Source organism: Hesperophylax consimilis, chromosome 8, assembly GCF_061612785.1.
Source record: "Hesperophylax consimilis isolate HC1 chromosome 8, BYU_Hcon_1.0, whole genome shotgun sequence".
Lineage (NCBI taxonomy): Eukaryota > Metazoa > Arthropoda > Insecta > Trichoptera > Limnephilidae > Hesperophylax > Hesperophylax consimilis.
This window is the reverse complement of record NC_142843.1, coordinates 35,158,392-35,176,268: the sequence shown is the minus strand read 5'-3', so window position 1 is coordinate 35,176,268 and position 17,877 is coordinate 35,158,392. Positions and strand designations below refer to the sequence as shown.

Here is a 17,877-nt window from a genome sequence, read left to right as displayed (position 1 = left end):
TTTGACACCTTCTACAAATAATTTTCTTCTCTGCTTTTGAACGACCGAAAACATGCCGAAAACCGTTTCTGATTTTTTCGTTTGAAAGTGACATTTTTCAACTCCCGTGTTCTGTTTTGTTTTGGTTTCCCTAATTTTATAAAGCAACAACGTGATTGGTTTATTTATGGCAACAACTTTATTGTAGCTTTTATCCATTTTATCTTAATAATTTCATGTCCCTGGCTAGTTACTGATTCTACAAACTCTAAGGTAAATTATGTTTTTATTGATGCTAATATTTGCGATACATATTTTTGCAATATCAATATTTACGTTAACCGATATTCACCCACTTTACTGTTATATTATTTTACGATAATCGTGGATTATGTTCACATACATCTTTGGTAAAAAAAACTACACTTGATTTCAACCTAAATATCTAACAGAGACAACTATTTAAGTAAACATTCACAGAATAGGCTTTTAGTGTGTAAGTTTAGGTTATTTTAATCATTTATGCGTATTTCCTAGCCTTCAAACTTAACTTTGAGAAAAAATTGAACTTTAATGCATCTTTTACCATCTCCCACAACATAAATAGTTATTTCTTGTAGTAATTGAGTTTAAAGCAAGTGCTATTTATATTTTTTATTTGCCTATTAAGCGTACAGCGAAATTCAACAAGTTTATCATATCTTTAAATTCTTGATTCTGGCCATGTCAAGAGTCAGAATTAGTATATGAAACAATGTATGATTATTAATGTAAGCAAGGAGTGTGTGCCAAGACAGAGCTGTTTGGCGGTCAGTCCTCTTTGCCTGCGCCTTCGGGGAAACGGCGTGATGGTTAGTTAGTTATGTTTATGTACATTTTATTAGAAAACATAAACAACTTATTTGTCGTAGATTCTGTCTAAATGTCAGTCTATCAATATATACATAAAAAATTGTCTTTTTCAGATGGAATCCAGTAGAAAAAGGACACTGAAAAATGAGGACCCCTCAGTAATACCCTCCGAGATATCTAAGCCGAAGATCATGAAGAAAGAAAAGGATGTCAAGGTTAGTGCTCCTAAAAGAACGAGAACTGTTAAAGAAATAAGTATATTTGATTTGGACGATTCTTCAGATAACTATTCTGAACATGAAGTTATTGATACAACATTTGAATCACCATCAACATCTAAAAAGAAGAAGCCAGTGAAAAAAAGTAGTGCTACGTCAAAAGTTACCAAAAAAGCTCCTGTTAAAAGAGCGGTGAAGAAGAAAGTAATTACAATTGACACAGATGCAGATGATGACATACCGGACGTAGATATTGATATGGATGACTCTGTGTTTCCAATGTGGGATGCAAGCATTGTTCTAGCTAATCTTTCTGGCGTTTCTCAAGACGTGGCTGCTAATTTTGTCCAGCTTATAGAAGATGATAACACAATACCATTTATCGCTAGGTATCGCAAGTCCATGGTTGGTAACATGACTCCAGAAAGGTGAATATATTTTACAGTATTTTATGCCCTTTGGTTTTTGACCACCCAAAATTGTGAGACGACAATAGTAAAGTTCATGTAACATATTATATAAATCTAAACAACTGCTCAAATTCTTCATTAATTTAGTATCGCTAAACAAATGGCGAGCGGTGGCGAATGACATTTCAATTAGAAGCTGTCTACATTCATATTGCACACATCTTTCATTTGCGTCTCCTTACCAAATCCCCAAATGTTTATTAGTAAAAGCAAGTACCGTATAGTAATATAAAGAATATATTTCACAAAGAAAACTAAGAAACAAATAAAAATACTTTTGTCAGAAATTCATGTAGGGTACATATTTTGTAAAAATAATATTTTTCAAAATATGTAATTTGAATAACGGATTCATGATTCATTTACAAATTAATTATGATATCGGTATTTATTACAATATCAAATTAAAATTTCTTGAACATAATTTTTTTTTTCAAATGGATCTCCACTGCTGGGCCTTAACACACTTCCAGCGGGAAGGGTAGTTCTACCTTTTACGCCGGACCTACTTGAATGGCTCTAAAGGCATTGCTGTCCGATAATTCTACATGAATATTGTAAACCAATCTTTTTTCCCAACTATAAATATGTATATGTGTGATACAAGTCTTTACTAAACCTGTAGAATGGATAATAAATCCTTTTACTTTTGGCATTGGAGATGTGGAAATAGTTTTTCGTAATGATTGTGCGAAAGTGAAAACTGACAATTATTTTAGAATAAAATACATTTTTCACATAAAACAATCACCAAATGGCCCAAAACTTACTTTAACTTCAGTTTGTGGCAAAGTTGGCTTTAATTTCAGACAGTATATTTATAGTTTGGGTTTGGTAACTACCGTGTAAAAAAAAATCATTCATATGTATTTATTATTTTCAAAGATAGCAGTTCAAAGCAAAATCCATTTTCTCGAGTGGTTAACGGAACTTTAAACTCTTTTCGCCCGCTTGAAGTATGTTAACATACAAATTAATATGCTTGAATTTAAATTTACTCTTTCAGATAAAATGAATCAATATTTAGATTTCGTTGGCGGCAACTCTGGTGTTTATTATTCTATTTTTTTCTTGTACGCGTGTATTTTATTTGTAATGTCTTTTTGTATTAGTTTACAGGACCTGTACGACTGCTTTAATAATGTTTGTGCCTTGAAGAAAAAAACTCTCACTATTATGAAGACCCTTCGAAACAGTGGCGAGTTGACCCCTGATCTGGAAAAATCTATTATATGCGCTAGGAATATTTCTGAACTTGACTTGTTGGTAAGTTAAACCCTTCAATACGCAAGTATCCGATACTCGACCATTCAAGTGTCTTGGCGACTACTGTCATACATCTGCGTGGAAGTTCGTAAACAGGCACACCTTGCTGACATTTTGTAAACTTTTCGGCGATGCCAGTCTCCCGCGGCCAGCGGGTTGTTTCCGCTCACTTCTATGAGACTTTAAACATGGCGTCACTTGTGTCAGGAATTTTTTTACAATGTGTGCGATTTAGACCAATGCTAGGAACAAAAAGATATAGGTAAAATGATCGTAAGCAAAATGATTGTACTGGACGGGAGTCCGCACAAGACTGTAGATTTGGGCGCCGGTTCCAAACCGTGTCTTCAACCGATGAGAATGCTCCTTTACGGCCGATGATGATGATAGTGGTACAAATTTATGAACAATCTGCCTCCCGCACCCGGTGCTCGGTGAATGTTGGGCACTGGGTGTGCTTTCGTCTCTGCTCGCTTCTGGCGTTTTCCTAAGCAGGGCCGGCTGGTCTTGATGAGTTAACACCAGAAGGTTTGGAGCAGAAGACTAGACGAGGTGAGGCAGTTGGTGGGCAGGAGTCACTTGTTGATAATAAAACGCTTGTTTTGGTGGTAAAGATGAACTGATTTAATATTTTTTTTAGTATAGCCGAAGGCAGACGCTTAAATTTGGGAGTTTGCAAAGATTTTGCAAGCTCGCCTGAATAACAATTACATAGCAGTTATAATAATGTGTACCTTGACAACTAGATTTTTAGTTTGTCAAGATACGACAAAAATTAAGAAAAGTTTGTAAATAAAAGTGTAAAAATGATCTTGAAGCGATCAAATTTATAAAAATGGTTAAGTTAGTATTTTTCTCAGGTCCCCCGTGACATAGCGCTCAGAAAGAGAAAAGATTCACTATGCTACGAGGTTCCTGGATTTTTGTAGAGGCAAAAAGGTAAAAATAATTGTACAAAAATGGTTACACAAATATGTTAAAAACAGCATTTTAAATATCTCCTCAGTGGTAGCACATCTCAAATAGTGTTTATTTAACTACCGCCGAGGAGATGTACAAGTAAAAAATAGGCATTTGCAACATTTAATGAATTGTTATTTCTTAGTAAATTGTACATAGGAAAATCTGCACATCGTATCGCTCGGCAGAGGTAGGTGCGCGATGCGGTACCGATGCTTTTCGGAGTCAGAGTTTTCAGGCCGTTTCGGCCGAAACGGGGACAAAATGAACAGTGGCGGGGAGTGAGGATTTCGCCAGTGTCGTGGAGTAGGCACATTTTATAAATGTAAATATATTTTAATAAAAAGAAATAATGTGGCCAAAAACGTCCGTTACAATGATGATAAGGCAAATATGTAATAAGCAAATAGTGGTGTCTGTGTGTCATGATAAAGTAAAAAGATTTGACATAATTTACGTGTAATCATTTATTTTTGAGATGATGTACAGTTTAATAGTTTAAGTAATTTACGATCAATGACAAATGACAATTACGATCTTTTTACCTATGAACCTTTTGCTTACGATCATTTGATTACGATTAAAACGTTGGTTACCGGAACAAAACAGTCAACAAAGAATGGCAAGATATAAAAATGACAACTGCATCAACTGTTTGGTTGAGTGAGGTTATGCAAGCATTCTAGTTCTGACGTTTTGAGAATTCGACAATGAATGGCGGTGAAGTGTACGGACTATGCGCGACAAGTTGAATACACAACACGAGTATCAGATACTTGCGTATTCCTGAAGAAGGGCCTTAAACTTTACTTCCTTGTTTTAATTTATTCGTTATGTATTATTATTATTACATATATTATTTGTATGCTATTTCAGTATGAACCATTGAAAAAACGAAGTGGAACACTAGTAGAGAGGGCACGGGAAATTGGATTAGAGTCCGCTGCTTTGGACATTTTGAATGGTAGTAATGTTAACATTTCATCCTTGTGTAATGGTGAAGTAGCCGGGCTTAAAACTCCCGAAGAGGTGGAGACTAATATTGTTCACCTTTTAGCAGAAATGATTTATAAAGATTCAAGAGTTTTGGAAAAAATAAGAATGCTGTAAGTTTTATTTTATTTTTATAAATATTTTTGATAAAGATATCTCATATGTTCCTATTTTAGTGTGTAAATGATGTTTAATGTTTTCAGAAAGGCTGATACCAAAATGTATGTTGCATGTACGAAGGCCAAGATAACAAAAACTAAAAATGTAACTTCAACAAAATCAAAGCTGCCCAAGAAAAGGGAATTGGATGAAGATAAATTCAGTATTTATTTTGATTTTAAGGTGAGAGTTGACTTCATAAAACCTCATCAAACATTGGCTTTGAACAGAGGAGAAGCAGCTAAAATCTTATCCATAAAAATAGAAATCCCGGATTGGTTCTATAATAATCTTGAAAGGTGACTGTGTTACTTTTTATATTTTATATCTTTTACATATTATGTATCTTTTATAATATATTAGCTAAATTGCCTTTTATACATCAGTCTACATTATTATCAAATAGAATACTCTTATTATATATATATATATATATATACGTTGACCGGGTATGACAGTATATAGGTTACATAGGTAACTATTTAACCTTGTTTTTGTTTCATCACTTTTAATGACTATATCACCTTTAAAAAGTGTGTTTAATTGTCATTTTGATGAAATATCATGGAACCAGGTTATGAAATATGCTTTCAAATATTATTATTAGAAATAAACATATATTTTTTTAAATGTTAAATTTTTTTTTAATGCAAACATAAAATTTTTTATAAAAATGGCACGCAATGGCAATTTTATTAGACAAATGTACTACAAATGTTTCTGTCAACCTCACTTTTTTGTCGTTTCATATAAAAATAATTCATAACAAGTTTCATTTTTTTTCAAATTTCGTTCGGAATCTTTGGTATCATAGTGGTGTACTTTTTAGTTCTTCTGTGGTTAATTTCTAGATTTGAATATATAGCGTGGTGTTTTCTCTTTCTAATTCCGCTTATATTATATTTCTCATCACGACAATAAGGGAGATACAACTATTTCTGTGAGACCATGTGAGTTGTTCCCAAAAGTGAACAAATTAGCCTGAATGGTTAAAAATCTGCTTAACTCAAATAAAATATGTTTACATTTTTGAACTAAAAAAATATTACAAAATATCCTGTAATCAGAAGATGGTGCGATTAGTTTTACTGTATTAATAAAAAAATACTTATATGCTAATAAAGATCAATAACTAGAACCACAATGAGACCTATGGAAATAAATAAACTTGACAAAGAAATCCTCCAATGTATATTGTATTGATTTAGTAAAGTTTTGTTTTAGGTTTTGTTTGGGAATATGGCGAGGTCCTTTAATAAAAGAAGCTGTATCGGACGCCTACAAAAGGCTAATAAAACGCTGGCTGTCCCGGCAGGCTAGATCTGAAATGACGGCGAGGGCAGAGAAGGAATCCGTGGCGGTATTTGCATCCAACCTCCAGAGGCTTCTGATGACTGCTCCTATAAAGGGCACTAATATCCTGGGGATTGATCCTGGATTTAAGCACGGGTGTAAAATAGGAATTATTAATTCTTTGGGACAAGTTATGGATACTTATGTGATGCATCCGAATTTTAATCCGAATGCAGCTTTCGATCGGGAGTCTCCAAAAATTCAGCAGCTCATCGATATCCATAAGTAAATTGGTCCAAAATATTACCTATTTGACATTTTTAACAGTAGCCTTGAAGGATTCAAAGGGCATGTAAATGTCATTCGTTACTCATTGTAAATATGTATTTTATGTTTCTTTTTTTTTATATAAGTCTGTTATGCACAAAAAAATAAATAAAAATAATAGTTATATTTTTTGGAACACCCTCCTGTATATGAGTTTGTCAGCTTATGAGATTACTAGCCGAATAGAAGAAGCCATTGTTTGAATTACTTAGATTGATTCAATGTATTCATAATTTTTTAATATTATTTTACAAAGCTGTGTTGTGTTGTTTAGGTGTGAAGTAATTGCTCTGGGCAATGGAACTGCTTGCCGGGAAACAGAGCAGTGGTTGAATAAATGGGGAATAACCAAAAAAGTGCCAATGGTCATTGTCCCCGAGCAGGGTGCTTCCATTTATTCTTGCAGCCCAGAAGCTGCAAAGGTGACTTCAACGTATCATCAGTATTATTTATTTGTTTTAATGTACATAATAGTATTTTTTCATACACCCTTTATTAGTACACATACATACATACAAGCGTATAACAACAAGATACAAAGGTTTTTAACACAAGTCCACAAGGCAAGACTGCTCTAGGGTTGTATGATGTCAGCTTGAATATGTATGCATTTAGGCAAATTGTTCAGAGCCAAAAAACAAGTGAAATTATTGGCATGTTTATACTTAATTCAGGGATTCTCCTCAAATTTATGAACTTATTTACTGTAGGAGATATAAAATTCTGCATTTTCCTAATTAGATTTTTTAGTCAGGACGGGTTGTTTCACAGAATTTAAACGATTCATCAAATTTTAATCAATTAATTAATTTAATTTCATAGTAATAATACATAACATTTAACCACTCAGATCATTAGAACGTCAAAGGACGTAAATATGATAATAGCGGTCAAGACATTAGAACGTCTTTTCACGTAAACGCGCGAGATTTTACAAAAATCAATTTATTTCCATCACTAGTATACGGATTGCCATGATTTAAAAAACAGAGTATCGATAATGAATAACGCTACGCGTCTGTCTTCAAGAATATCTATGGAACGTAGAGTTGCATTATCTAAGCCGATTGAATCTGTCATCTTGTTCGTTCATAATTTATTGCGTTTCTAAATAATTTATTAAAAATATTTTAGTTTGGACGGTTAATATTTTGAGGTGACTAATAGTTTTTAATTATATTTCTTCAATATATAAAGTGTTATTTCTTTATGATACTCAGAAAAAAGTACATTTTTCAAGGCTTTGAAATAATTGTAAGCGATTTTTACATATTTTTGACGTTTTCATAAAATGTATATTTAGAAACGCAAATATTTACGTATAACAACACAATGCAATAGTGGATTTCATAATCTTTCCAAAACATTTTTTAGAATGAGGCTACGTTTCCCAAAACGTGAGTTATGAAGCTTTTAGCGAAACTCGTAAATAACACAAAAATTATCACGTTTTGACAGTTCTCAAAGGAACACATAGTAGATAAAAGTCTTTGTCTGAGAGGTTAAATAACATAACATAATATTTAAATTCTGTGAAAGTCCTGTTATCAAAGTACTATGAAACAACCGGCCCATGATGAAATAATGACAGAACTTGAATTTTGAAATTTGATGAATTGTTCAAATTCCCTGAAACAACCTCACAGAGAAAGTAAATTATTACACAATCAGAGACAATCGTTAGACTTGCAGTCTTCTATTTGTTTTTAACTTGAAACTAATAGTTTATTTGACCCTAGGAACATCCTGGAATGGATCCCAACCTAATATCAGCCATCTCCATAGCCAGGCGGGCCCTTGACCCTCTCAGTGAGCTGGTGAAAGTGGAGCCCAAACACGTTGGAGTGGGTCTGTATCAGCATGATGTCCCACCCAAACTGCTGAGCGAAGCTCTCAACAATACCGTCATCAGCTGCGCCAGCTTCGTTGGGGCAGACCTTAACACGGCTTCCGAGGCGTTACTGAGGTACACAAACCAATTTATTAACAAATTAAAATTACAAAATGATTTAATGTAACACTGAAACTCTGTAATGAGGTTTATTATGGTATTAATTATTAATATAATATTTTTATTATTTCATACTTCTAGGAAAATCGCTGGATTAACAGAAACAAGAGTCAAATCCATTATTAAGTACAGAGAACAGAAAGGCTGCTTTAGTAGCCGAGAAGAGCTGCTCAAGGTGACCGGAATAGGACCAAAGATATTCAAGCAGTGCGCCGGTTTCCTCAGGATACCTGTATGTGAAAATAAACTTGATAACACTTGGATACATCCTGAGAGCTATGACTTAGCAAAGAGGTAATTACGTTTAAAAAAATTTCATCGATTTTAGTATGGAGGATATCGGTGTCCCATCCACAATCGATAGGTTTTAAACTTTTAAAATTATTTTTGCAACATTTGATAATAAATTTTATTATGTCTTTTTCAAAAGTTAATATTGTTCTTCTCTTCTCTTTGTATTCTAGACTGCTCAAAGAAGTTAAATTATCACTGAAAGATATTGGCACGCACGAGTTTCTGAAAGGCTTTAAAAGCAAAATCTCTGCTGTAGGAGTTCCCGCCCTGTCTTCCAAACTGGGTTGTTCAGAGAGTGACGCCCAACTAATAGTGGAAGCGCTGAGCCAATCTCCTCACGAAGATCCTCTAAGGAATAATAAACCTATCTACTCGGTGGCCATCAATAACATAGGCCAGCTGAAGGAAGGTGCAAAACTTACAGGTAAGTTTTTATTTTTTAATTTTAACAAAAATGAAAATTTACAGTTGTTATTGTTATTTAGTGCTATCTTTTTATTATGTGTCACAACAGGAAAGCAATACTGACTAACAACCACGACCTACAACTGTACATTTCATTATGTGTCACGACAGGAAAGCAATACTGACTAACAACCACAACCTACCACTGTACATTTTATTATGTGTCACGACAGGAAAGCAATACTGACTAACAACCACAACCTACGACCGTACATTTTATTATGTGTCACGAAAACAAAAACCAAAAGGTATTTTCAAAGAAATAATGACCATCATACTACAATTTATAAAAAACAAATATTTTAATTTTTGTGACGGCAATGAATTTTGATGTTCATAGACAAATTATTTCGTAAGCTGTCATATAGACTAAATTTATGAAATAAAAAGTCAAATCTACTGTGATATTAGCGCAAGCGATTCTGATTTTGTCCTCTATACAGTTTTCAAAGCATAAAGGTTGAAATTGCATCATATTAGAGCATGCACATGTGTACGAAAACAGTTGTCTGATCAAGGGACCGAGAAAACCAAACTTAGCGATTTTCACTGTATATAAAATGTTTATAAATGTATGAACACATCATCTGGTAAGACGGTACAATTTACAAAAATTTCAATTTTAAAAGACATGTAAGTTATTACGAAAATAGAATCAGCTAGAGCAGGGCTGTCCAAACCACGGCCCGCGGGCCGCATGCGGCCCGCGGTTTAGATTATTGCGGCCCATTGAACCTTTTTATAACCGACTTCAAAAAAAAGTCCGGTTCGGTTACACCGACTACAAAGAGGTCTGTAGGTGTACCCACTGCATATAATAATACTTTATTAACACGCTTTTATATTAACTTCACTTGTATGTTTGTTTGCTTGCTTGCTTGCTTGCTTGCTTGTTTGCTTGCTTGTATGTAACTCTCCTGCTGCCTTCCTCGGCCCTAGTGGTAGCCGTTTCTCAGGCTCCCTCTCCGGAATAAAAGTTACCTGTTAGAACCATAGTCGGTAATAAAGAAACTACCATTAAATAAATATAGTTTAAAGAAACTAAAAAAACACGCTTTTGTAGCATACGAAACTAAAAAGTGAAAAATAAATATAGTTTAAAAAAACTAAAAAACACGCTTTTAAATAATATCGAACTAAAACTTCAAAATAATTTTTAAAATAAGCTTAAAGCAATAATGAATGAAAAATGATAGTATTATTGTGAAAAAGCGTCGGGCGCACGATATACGAAAAATATGGCACAAAGCGCCCACGCACTGTTTATACACCCACAACTATATTTATTTTAATTAATAATTGCTTTAACCGGTCAGCAACGTAAGCAGACATACACGATAAAATAACGATAGCAGTCAAGTACAATAAGCGTGTTTACACGTCAACGCGTGTGTTTCCACAAAAATCGTCATAACTCCGTTATTCTTCTAGTGACATCCCTAAAACAAAAAGTAGAATATTTGTATTGAATGAAACTTCACATCTCTATTCAAAGTTATCCATAGAAACCCGTAAAAAGACCTACTCAGTGGAAGCAAATTTTACCCGCCAAATCGTAAAACGACGCCAAGAAAGCCGTTTGACGTGCCGACCCGCCTCGCAAGTTTAATTATTTTTAAAAAAATATATTTTGTATGAAATGGTCAAAAAGTGAAGTGACAGAATTGTTTATTGTACATTTGTACGATGAAATAAGTGTTTTTTTTTTACATTATCCGTGATTTTAGTATCGTTTTTACATAAAACATTACAGGTGAGTCATTTTTACAATTTTTTCATGTTTCCATTCTAAATTTAAATATTTACAAATGTTAATATTTATTTATGATACAACAATTTGAAAGCCTATTTTGTAACCTTTCTAAAACAGTTTTTACTATTCGGCTCCGTTCAGTAATGTTTCATTTATAGAGCTTTGATTGTGAGGCGGTAATAACACAACGTTTTCGTGAAATTGACATTTCGATAAAGACATTTTAGCTTCAAGTTCGCGAAAAGTCGGAGGGGTTAACTTAGTTACTTTATTTATTTCTTGTCACATTTTGTATGAAAGCAATTATTATTCAGATTTTAGTTGATTATCTTCTTTGTTCGAAGTTTTAAATACATTAATGAGCAAACTATTTTTCTCGCGACGAAATTCAAACGTTTTGGGTATGTTCGATCACGTCGCTCACATCACTATTGACTCGAGAATTCGGGGAATTCCCCGAACTCAAAATAGGTACCTACCGCGCATCGTTCATTGGGCATTTGTTTGTCACTTGTCATTCAACGCAATGAAAGTTTTGATTGCGCAAGGTTACTCTCAGGTTATTAAAGACTTTTACATTATTTTAAAGTTTGGTATTACGTTGTTCGCTTTGTGTTTGAGTATATTGAACTTTTCATCATGTCTACAAAGAAGAGGAAGTTAAGTGAAGAAAATCGTACATTCAATGCGAAATGGGAGTTAGACTACTTTATCTCCAACAATAACAATAAAATTCAGTGTTTGATTTGTATGCAAGTTTTATCTGTAAGTAAAGAATATTGTTAAGCGACACTATACTTCTTTACATGAAGAAAAGTATAAAAAACATGTCGGTGAAGCAAGAAAAGTTATGGTGGCTGAGTACAAAAAAAAACTAATACAGCAAACAAGTATGTTTTCAAAAGTAAGTACTGAGAATGAACAAAGCTTGGCTGCCTCATATGAAGTTTCATTACAATTAGCCAGAGCAAAAAAACCATTTAGTGATGGAGTTTTAATAAAAAAATGCGCAGTTGAAATGGCTGAACGCTTTATGCAGCCGAAATTAGCGGAAAAGTTTGAATCTGTTGCATTATCTCATCAAACGGTGGCGCGACGAATAGAGGACATGGGTAATTATATTACAAAAAAAATATGTGATTACTTTGTAGATTGCGAATACTATTCAATATGTTTGGATGAAAGTACCGACCAGACCGATGTCAGTCAATTAATAATCTTTATACGTTGCATTTCCAAAGATTTTACAATCACGGAAGAAATGCTGGATTTAATACCATTTCATGGAACAACTAAAGGCAGTGATATATTTGAAGCGGTTAACAAAACTATAGTAGAATATGGAGGATTTCGTAAGTGTTCTTGTATTGTGACCGATGGGGCAAAAGCTATGACCGGGACAGTGACAGGATTCGCGGGACTTCTAACACAAAATGGCATTGATTGCCCGTTGTTGCATTGTATTATACATCAGGAAGCCTTGTGTGGAAAATCTTTGCGTCAAATGAATGCTATGAAAGTTGTTATAAGGATAACCAATTTGATTAGAGGTGGAAACAGGGCATTGACACATAGAAAATTTAGAGACTTTTTAAGTGAAATCGATGCAAACTATGGAGATTTACTATTGCATTCGGAAATCAGATGGCTAAGTGCTGGCCAGTGCTTGCAACGCTTTTTCGCCTTAAGAAAAGAAATACCTTTATTTCTAAAAAATGAGATATCATCTGACACTTCTGAACTACAAGATAAAATGCGAGATCCTCAGTTTCTGGCTGATCTTGCGTTTTTAACTGATATGACGCAACACTTGAATGAATTAAATTTAAAATTGCAAGGTAAAAACCTCAATATAGCCAACATGTACGGAAATGTGAATGGATTCAGAAGTAAACTGAAATTGTTCAAAACGTCTCTACAACAAAATGATTTTTCTTTTTTTTCAAGTTGTAAAGAACATTATTTAGAGATGAAAAATTTTGAAGAATGTAATTTTTTGGACCACCTCAAATACATGGACGAAATAATCGTCGAATTTGAGCGGCGTTTTGCAGATTTAAAAAAAATTGAGAGTGATATAGCTCTCTTTACTCATCCATTAACGATCGCAGTTGCGAGTGTGAAGATTGATTATCAATTGGAACTGTGTGATCTGCAATCAGACCCCTTTTACAAGGGCAGAACAGAAACAGGAATTGATTTTTTTAAGCTCCTCGCTGAACGTTTCCCGAAACTGACGAATTTCGGGCAAAAAATGGGCTCGATGATGGGCAGTACCTACCTTTGTGAAAGTGCATATTCAACAATGAAGTTTATTAAATCGAAATACAGGTCTTCATTGACAGATACTTCACTTAAACATGCACTGCGCCTAGCTACCACTAGTATTGAGGTTGATGTTGACAGAATTGTAAAAGACAAATCAATGAAAAAGTAGATAATAAAATAACGATATTACGTATTATTACCAGTATTTTATTTTTATAAATATTTTGCGGCCCACCAATGTATTTAGTCTTTTTTATTGGCCCTGGGTCCCATCTAGTTTGGACACCCCTGAGCTAGAGCATTGCAGACTGCGTAAAAATTTACTTGTTTATGTATTAGTTTCGGGGAACTTGGTACTCCAAAGGTTAAGTGGAATTTCACTGTATGTATTAATTATTATTATTTAATTAGCAGGCATCATTTTGCTGATGCGCTCAAATCTGATTTCACAATAATTTAACAGTTATTTTAAATTCAAAATAAGTTAATCCTTCTCTCCAAAGAGTCAAATCGAGCTTTAAATTGGTTTATATTAGAAGTTTGTTCCATGCATCCACTACTCTATTTGAAAGGAAGTGAATCCTAGAATTGGATGTAAAAGGTTTTTTATTTTTTTTTTTTTGTGTCCACAGATATTTATGTTTTTGTTGGTGGAGAAGATTTCTTGGATGCCAAGACAACTATAATGTCCAGATAAAATAAATTTGAAAGTCTCAATCAAGTCACCCCTTTATCTTCTAACGTTTCATAAGTTATTTTCTATCAATTTTGGATAATGTAATTTATCTGAAGAAATCTGTTAACATATTATTTTAAATGTAGATTTGAGTAGCTGCTAATGAGTATATCATATTAATTCCAGGTGTGGTTAGCAATGTGACACCGTTTGGCAGTTTTGTGGACTGCGGAGTGGGACGAGATGGCCTCATCCACACCAGCCAGATGAACGGCTTCCGCACCCCGCAGCTGGGGGAGAGGGTCATAGTCACTGTCATTCCTACACTCACTGATAAAAGACTGCCCTTGAAGCTGAATGAAATCATGTAGACCTTCAATAGCTGTTAGACCTTCACTGTTCAAAATTATTACCAATAAATTTTGGGGTATTGAGTCATGTTGTGCTACCTTCTTGGGCCAATATAAACATGTCCACCACTGGGATAGATATGCAGAGATGCTTCATCTCTCGACAGTAGATCCCCGGACAGTTGATCCCACTGCCAGTTGGTCCCTTGAACACTTGGTCCCACGACAGATTACACTGGTCGACATTTATTTTTTTAAGTGCAGTCCCTTAAACATAGCTAATTTTTTTATATGTATTTAGTATCCATAAACACGAAATTAAACAAAAAAATATTTTATAGGTTAGGTTTTTTTATTATTTAACAATGTTTTTTTACATAATTCTTCCATAGTATGACGGGTACTTACTTAACAAAATTTCAAAACTAGTTAAATTTAATTTTTTTTGCTCCTGATTTGCGCTTGTGAGTATCTTGAGAGTCTCTCTGCAGGGTCCAGCAATAGTCTGCTAGCATAGATGGACTCAACTTTCCTTGGTATCGCTTTTCCATAGCTGCAATGTCCTGGTGAAATCGTTCGCCATGCTCGTCACTGACATCTCCCATATTTTCGGGGAAAAAATTCAAATGAGAGTGAAGGAAGTGTATTTTTAGTGACATGTTACATCCCATATTTTTATAGGCCATGAACATTTCAGACACAATGCTGATATAGTCTTCACTTTTATGACTTCCAAGAAAGTTCTTGACAACATACTTGAAGGCTGACCAAGCGGCTAGCTCGACTGTTCTCAACACTGTTATAAAATTCGGATCAGTCAAGACCTCCCTTATTTGTGGTCCCACGAATATTCCTTCTTTAATTTTTTCGTCGCTGATCTTAGGAAACTTTTGCTTTAAGTAAATCATGCCATTTCCATCCTTAGACAAGCCTTTAAAAAAAATTTCATCAAACCCAATTTAATGTGTAAGGGTGGAAGTAAGATATCTTTAGATTTTACTAAGGGAGCATGTTGCTTTCTAGTAGGCCAGTCCTTGGTCTTTCCTGTCTCTGCTGTCCCACTCGCACAGAAAACAACAATACTTTGTGTATCCCGCTTGCAGTCCTAGTAGGAGCCCTATTACTTTTAGATCACCACATATTTTCCATTCGTATTCTACATATTTAATTTTTGTTAATAGCAGCTTCATGTTTTCATAGTTCTCTTTCATGTTTGTGACATTCAAATAACATTCGAGCCTAGTGTTGCCATATTATAAAAAAAAATCAATGATAACTCACGAATAAATATGAATTAAAACACATTTTAGTAAAACTTAAAACCCATAAAAACCTGACGTGATAGAAAAAAACTAATCACATATCTGAAATCAGCGTGAAATTTCCTGTCAGATTTGGCTGCTTTCGTTAAAGGGACAAAAAATGTGTTGACCAGTGTTATTTGTGTATTACTGGTAATTTAAGTATGCAAAGAGGATATATGACCATATAACAAAAGTCGATATACATACGTCTGCAGGCATCTTGAGTGGCTATTAAAATATTTTTGCTAACAATATTGTCGTGTCGCCAAATGATATACCGCCAAATAACAAAAGAAGACATACTTATCTTACGAGGGAAACACAACAGAAATTGTCCCTTGTGGGAATCAAGTATCTGAGGGATCAACTGACGGGGGATCAAGAGTCCATGTGCTTATTTCGGTATCACTGATACCGACTGTTATAAGTCACATCACAATAAGAAGCTATCAATAACTGAATACTCTAAGGCCAACTAACGTAGCATCGATTACTGTGAGAAGCAGATCATTCCGGTCTTAAATTATAGTTACTTCACAACTATATTATCATTTGAAGTGATTTTATTTTTTATTTTTGACTTATAATTGAATTTGTAAAAAGTTTTTTTTTTTTGTTAAATAAAACAAAACCACTGTCTTGTTAGGAATTATACAATTATTTTGTTATCATGAATCTCTGTTCTTCTATAATACTTCTATTAAAAATAAACATTTTTTGTTGTGTTAAAAATTATTGTCAATTTATTGTGTTAAAAAATGATTATTGCAAGAACTCATTGCATTAGTAACTTTATAAGGCCTACATAATATTGTTATTATGTATCTTTGAATTAGTATGTGATATATTAAACTTTTCTAAAGTTGAGAATGTAATAAAAATAGAATTTTTTTTCATATATTTTTGTTTTCCTTTATTAGCATAGACATTGTTTGTAATTTAATCTGATTACAAAGACATTTGATTTTGACATTCATTCATTCATGTTAAAGGAGCAACTTTATTTTGTAATGTTGCCACCGAAAAAAAGATGAATTCGATTTAATAGCATCTTGGACAGTTAATGAATTATTTTATGAAGTGGTCCATTTATTGGCTTCACTATTCCCTTTGCTTTTTGTATTTTTGTAAGGTTTCGAAAATTAATCCATCAAAAATATTGGAAATATTTCTGTAATGTTAAGACTTCGTGAGTAAAGTGTAAGTAGGTACTGTGCAGGACAGTCCTGCACGGTACCTACTTACACTACATTTTATATGCCAGTTTTTTTTTTTTTTTACCTGCTATCCAAAGTGGGTTGAGATTTCTCCTTGGGAGCCATTACAAACTGCATGTATGTAGGATTGTTAGAATTATTCAGATTCATTAGTTTCTCTTTTATGATTTCACAGTTCAATGCAGACCTTTAAAATGTAAAGTGGTAATAAGTTTGATGCAAAAGTGATAAAATTCTTTGTACGCAATCCATTTATAATCTAAATTGTCTGTGGCGGGCGGCTTGCTGGATTGATTTTTATACAAATCTACAGTTTATTTCAAGAGTGATGAAACTTTGCACACTTGACCTTCAAAACAAGAGAAAGGCCGTTGTCTGTTTTCGAAAAACTCTGTGTAAAGCCCCGGGGGACTTACGCTAGTAATTTATTTATATAAATAAAAATGTAAATGTTTGTTGTTGTGTTGTTCAAAATCTTAAATCTCCAAAAGTTCTTCACCGATTGCTTTAATATTTTGACACATTTCATTTGAATATGAATGTGTTTTTAAATATCTATATTATGTAGATGTCACCTGTGACACGTAAAAACCTTTTTTTTTAAAGCAGCGCCGTCTGTTGGATGTAAAAGCAAAACGCGCTATTGATTCTCTATCTGCACAGACAGACTGAGCCACAGCAACGCGTGGTGAGGTACAGCTAATAATATGTAAACTCACCAAATTAATTTTTCCATAATATATGTAGCATATTTAATTTGCATTATATCATTGCATCTTTTGAATGCGGGTTCTTTCTGACAGGGACTCTAAAGCAATAACAATAGATCAGTAAATTTATTATTGCATTAGAATATGTAAAATTTGAAGTAATTTTTTCTGCTTACCCAAAAATAAGCATCCGACGCTTTTGTGCGTTTGAAAACATCACGGGGACTAATAGTATTAATGCTTAGTGTTAAGTAAACGCACTTTTTCTCCAAATTCTTATTTATTTGTACCTGGATTAAAACAAATATTATT

At 33.7% G+C, this 17,877-nt stretch overlaps 1 protein-coding gene and 1 long non-coding RNA gene across 2 annotated transcripts; one reads left to right on the top strand and one right to left on the bottom strand.

The window, feature by feature from the left end:
* The first annotated feature begins 62 nt into the window (after positions 1 to 62).
* On the top strand, positions 63 to 16,434 carry LOC149421933 (S1 RNA-binding domain-containing protein 1). The gene is made up of 11 exons (XM_089634164.1): positions 63 to 252; positions 945 to 1,477; positions 2,632 to 2,785; positions 4,622 to 4,851; positions 4,942 to 5,196; positions 6,122 to 6,475; positions 6,792 to 6,939; positions 8,257 to 8,483; positions 8,610 to 8,822; positions 8,993 to 9,246; positions 14,171 to 16,434. The coding sequence occupies exons 2-11, from the start codon at positions 945 to 947 to the stop codon at positions 14,353 to 14,355; spliced, it is 2,553 nt and encodes an 850-aa protein (XP_089490290.1). The 5' UTR covers positions 63 to 252; the 3' UTR covers positions 14,356 to 16,434.
* A 489-nt stretch (positions 16,435 to 16,923) lies between these two features.
* On the bottom strand, positions 16,924 to 17,857 carry LOC149421932 (uncharacterized). The gene is made up of 3 exons (XR_016302528.1): positions 17,742 to 17,857; positions 17,575 to 17,663; positions 16,924 to 17,042 (listed from the first exon to the last, which is right to left on the bottom strand). It is a non-coding gene; the product is annotated as an uncharacterized LOC149421932 (long non-coding RNA).
* Between the last annotated feature and the right edge of the window lie 20 nt (positions 17,858 to 17,877).

Bases quoted from the DNA above. Each gene is read 5' to 3' on its own strand.
- LOC149421933 (XM_089634164.1), top strand. From the start codon at position 945: ATGGAATCCAGTAGAAAAAGGACACTGAAAAATGAGGACCCCTCAGTA. The intron at 6,476-6,791 runs GTAAATTGGTCC...TGTGTTGTTTAG, and splicing joins CAGCTCATCGATATCCATAA to GTGTGAAGTAATTGCTCTGG. The intron at 9,247-14,170 runs GTAAGTTTTTAT...TATTAATTCCAG, and splicing joins GGAAGGTGCAAAACTTACAG to GTGTGGTTAGCAATGTGACA.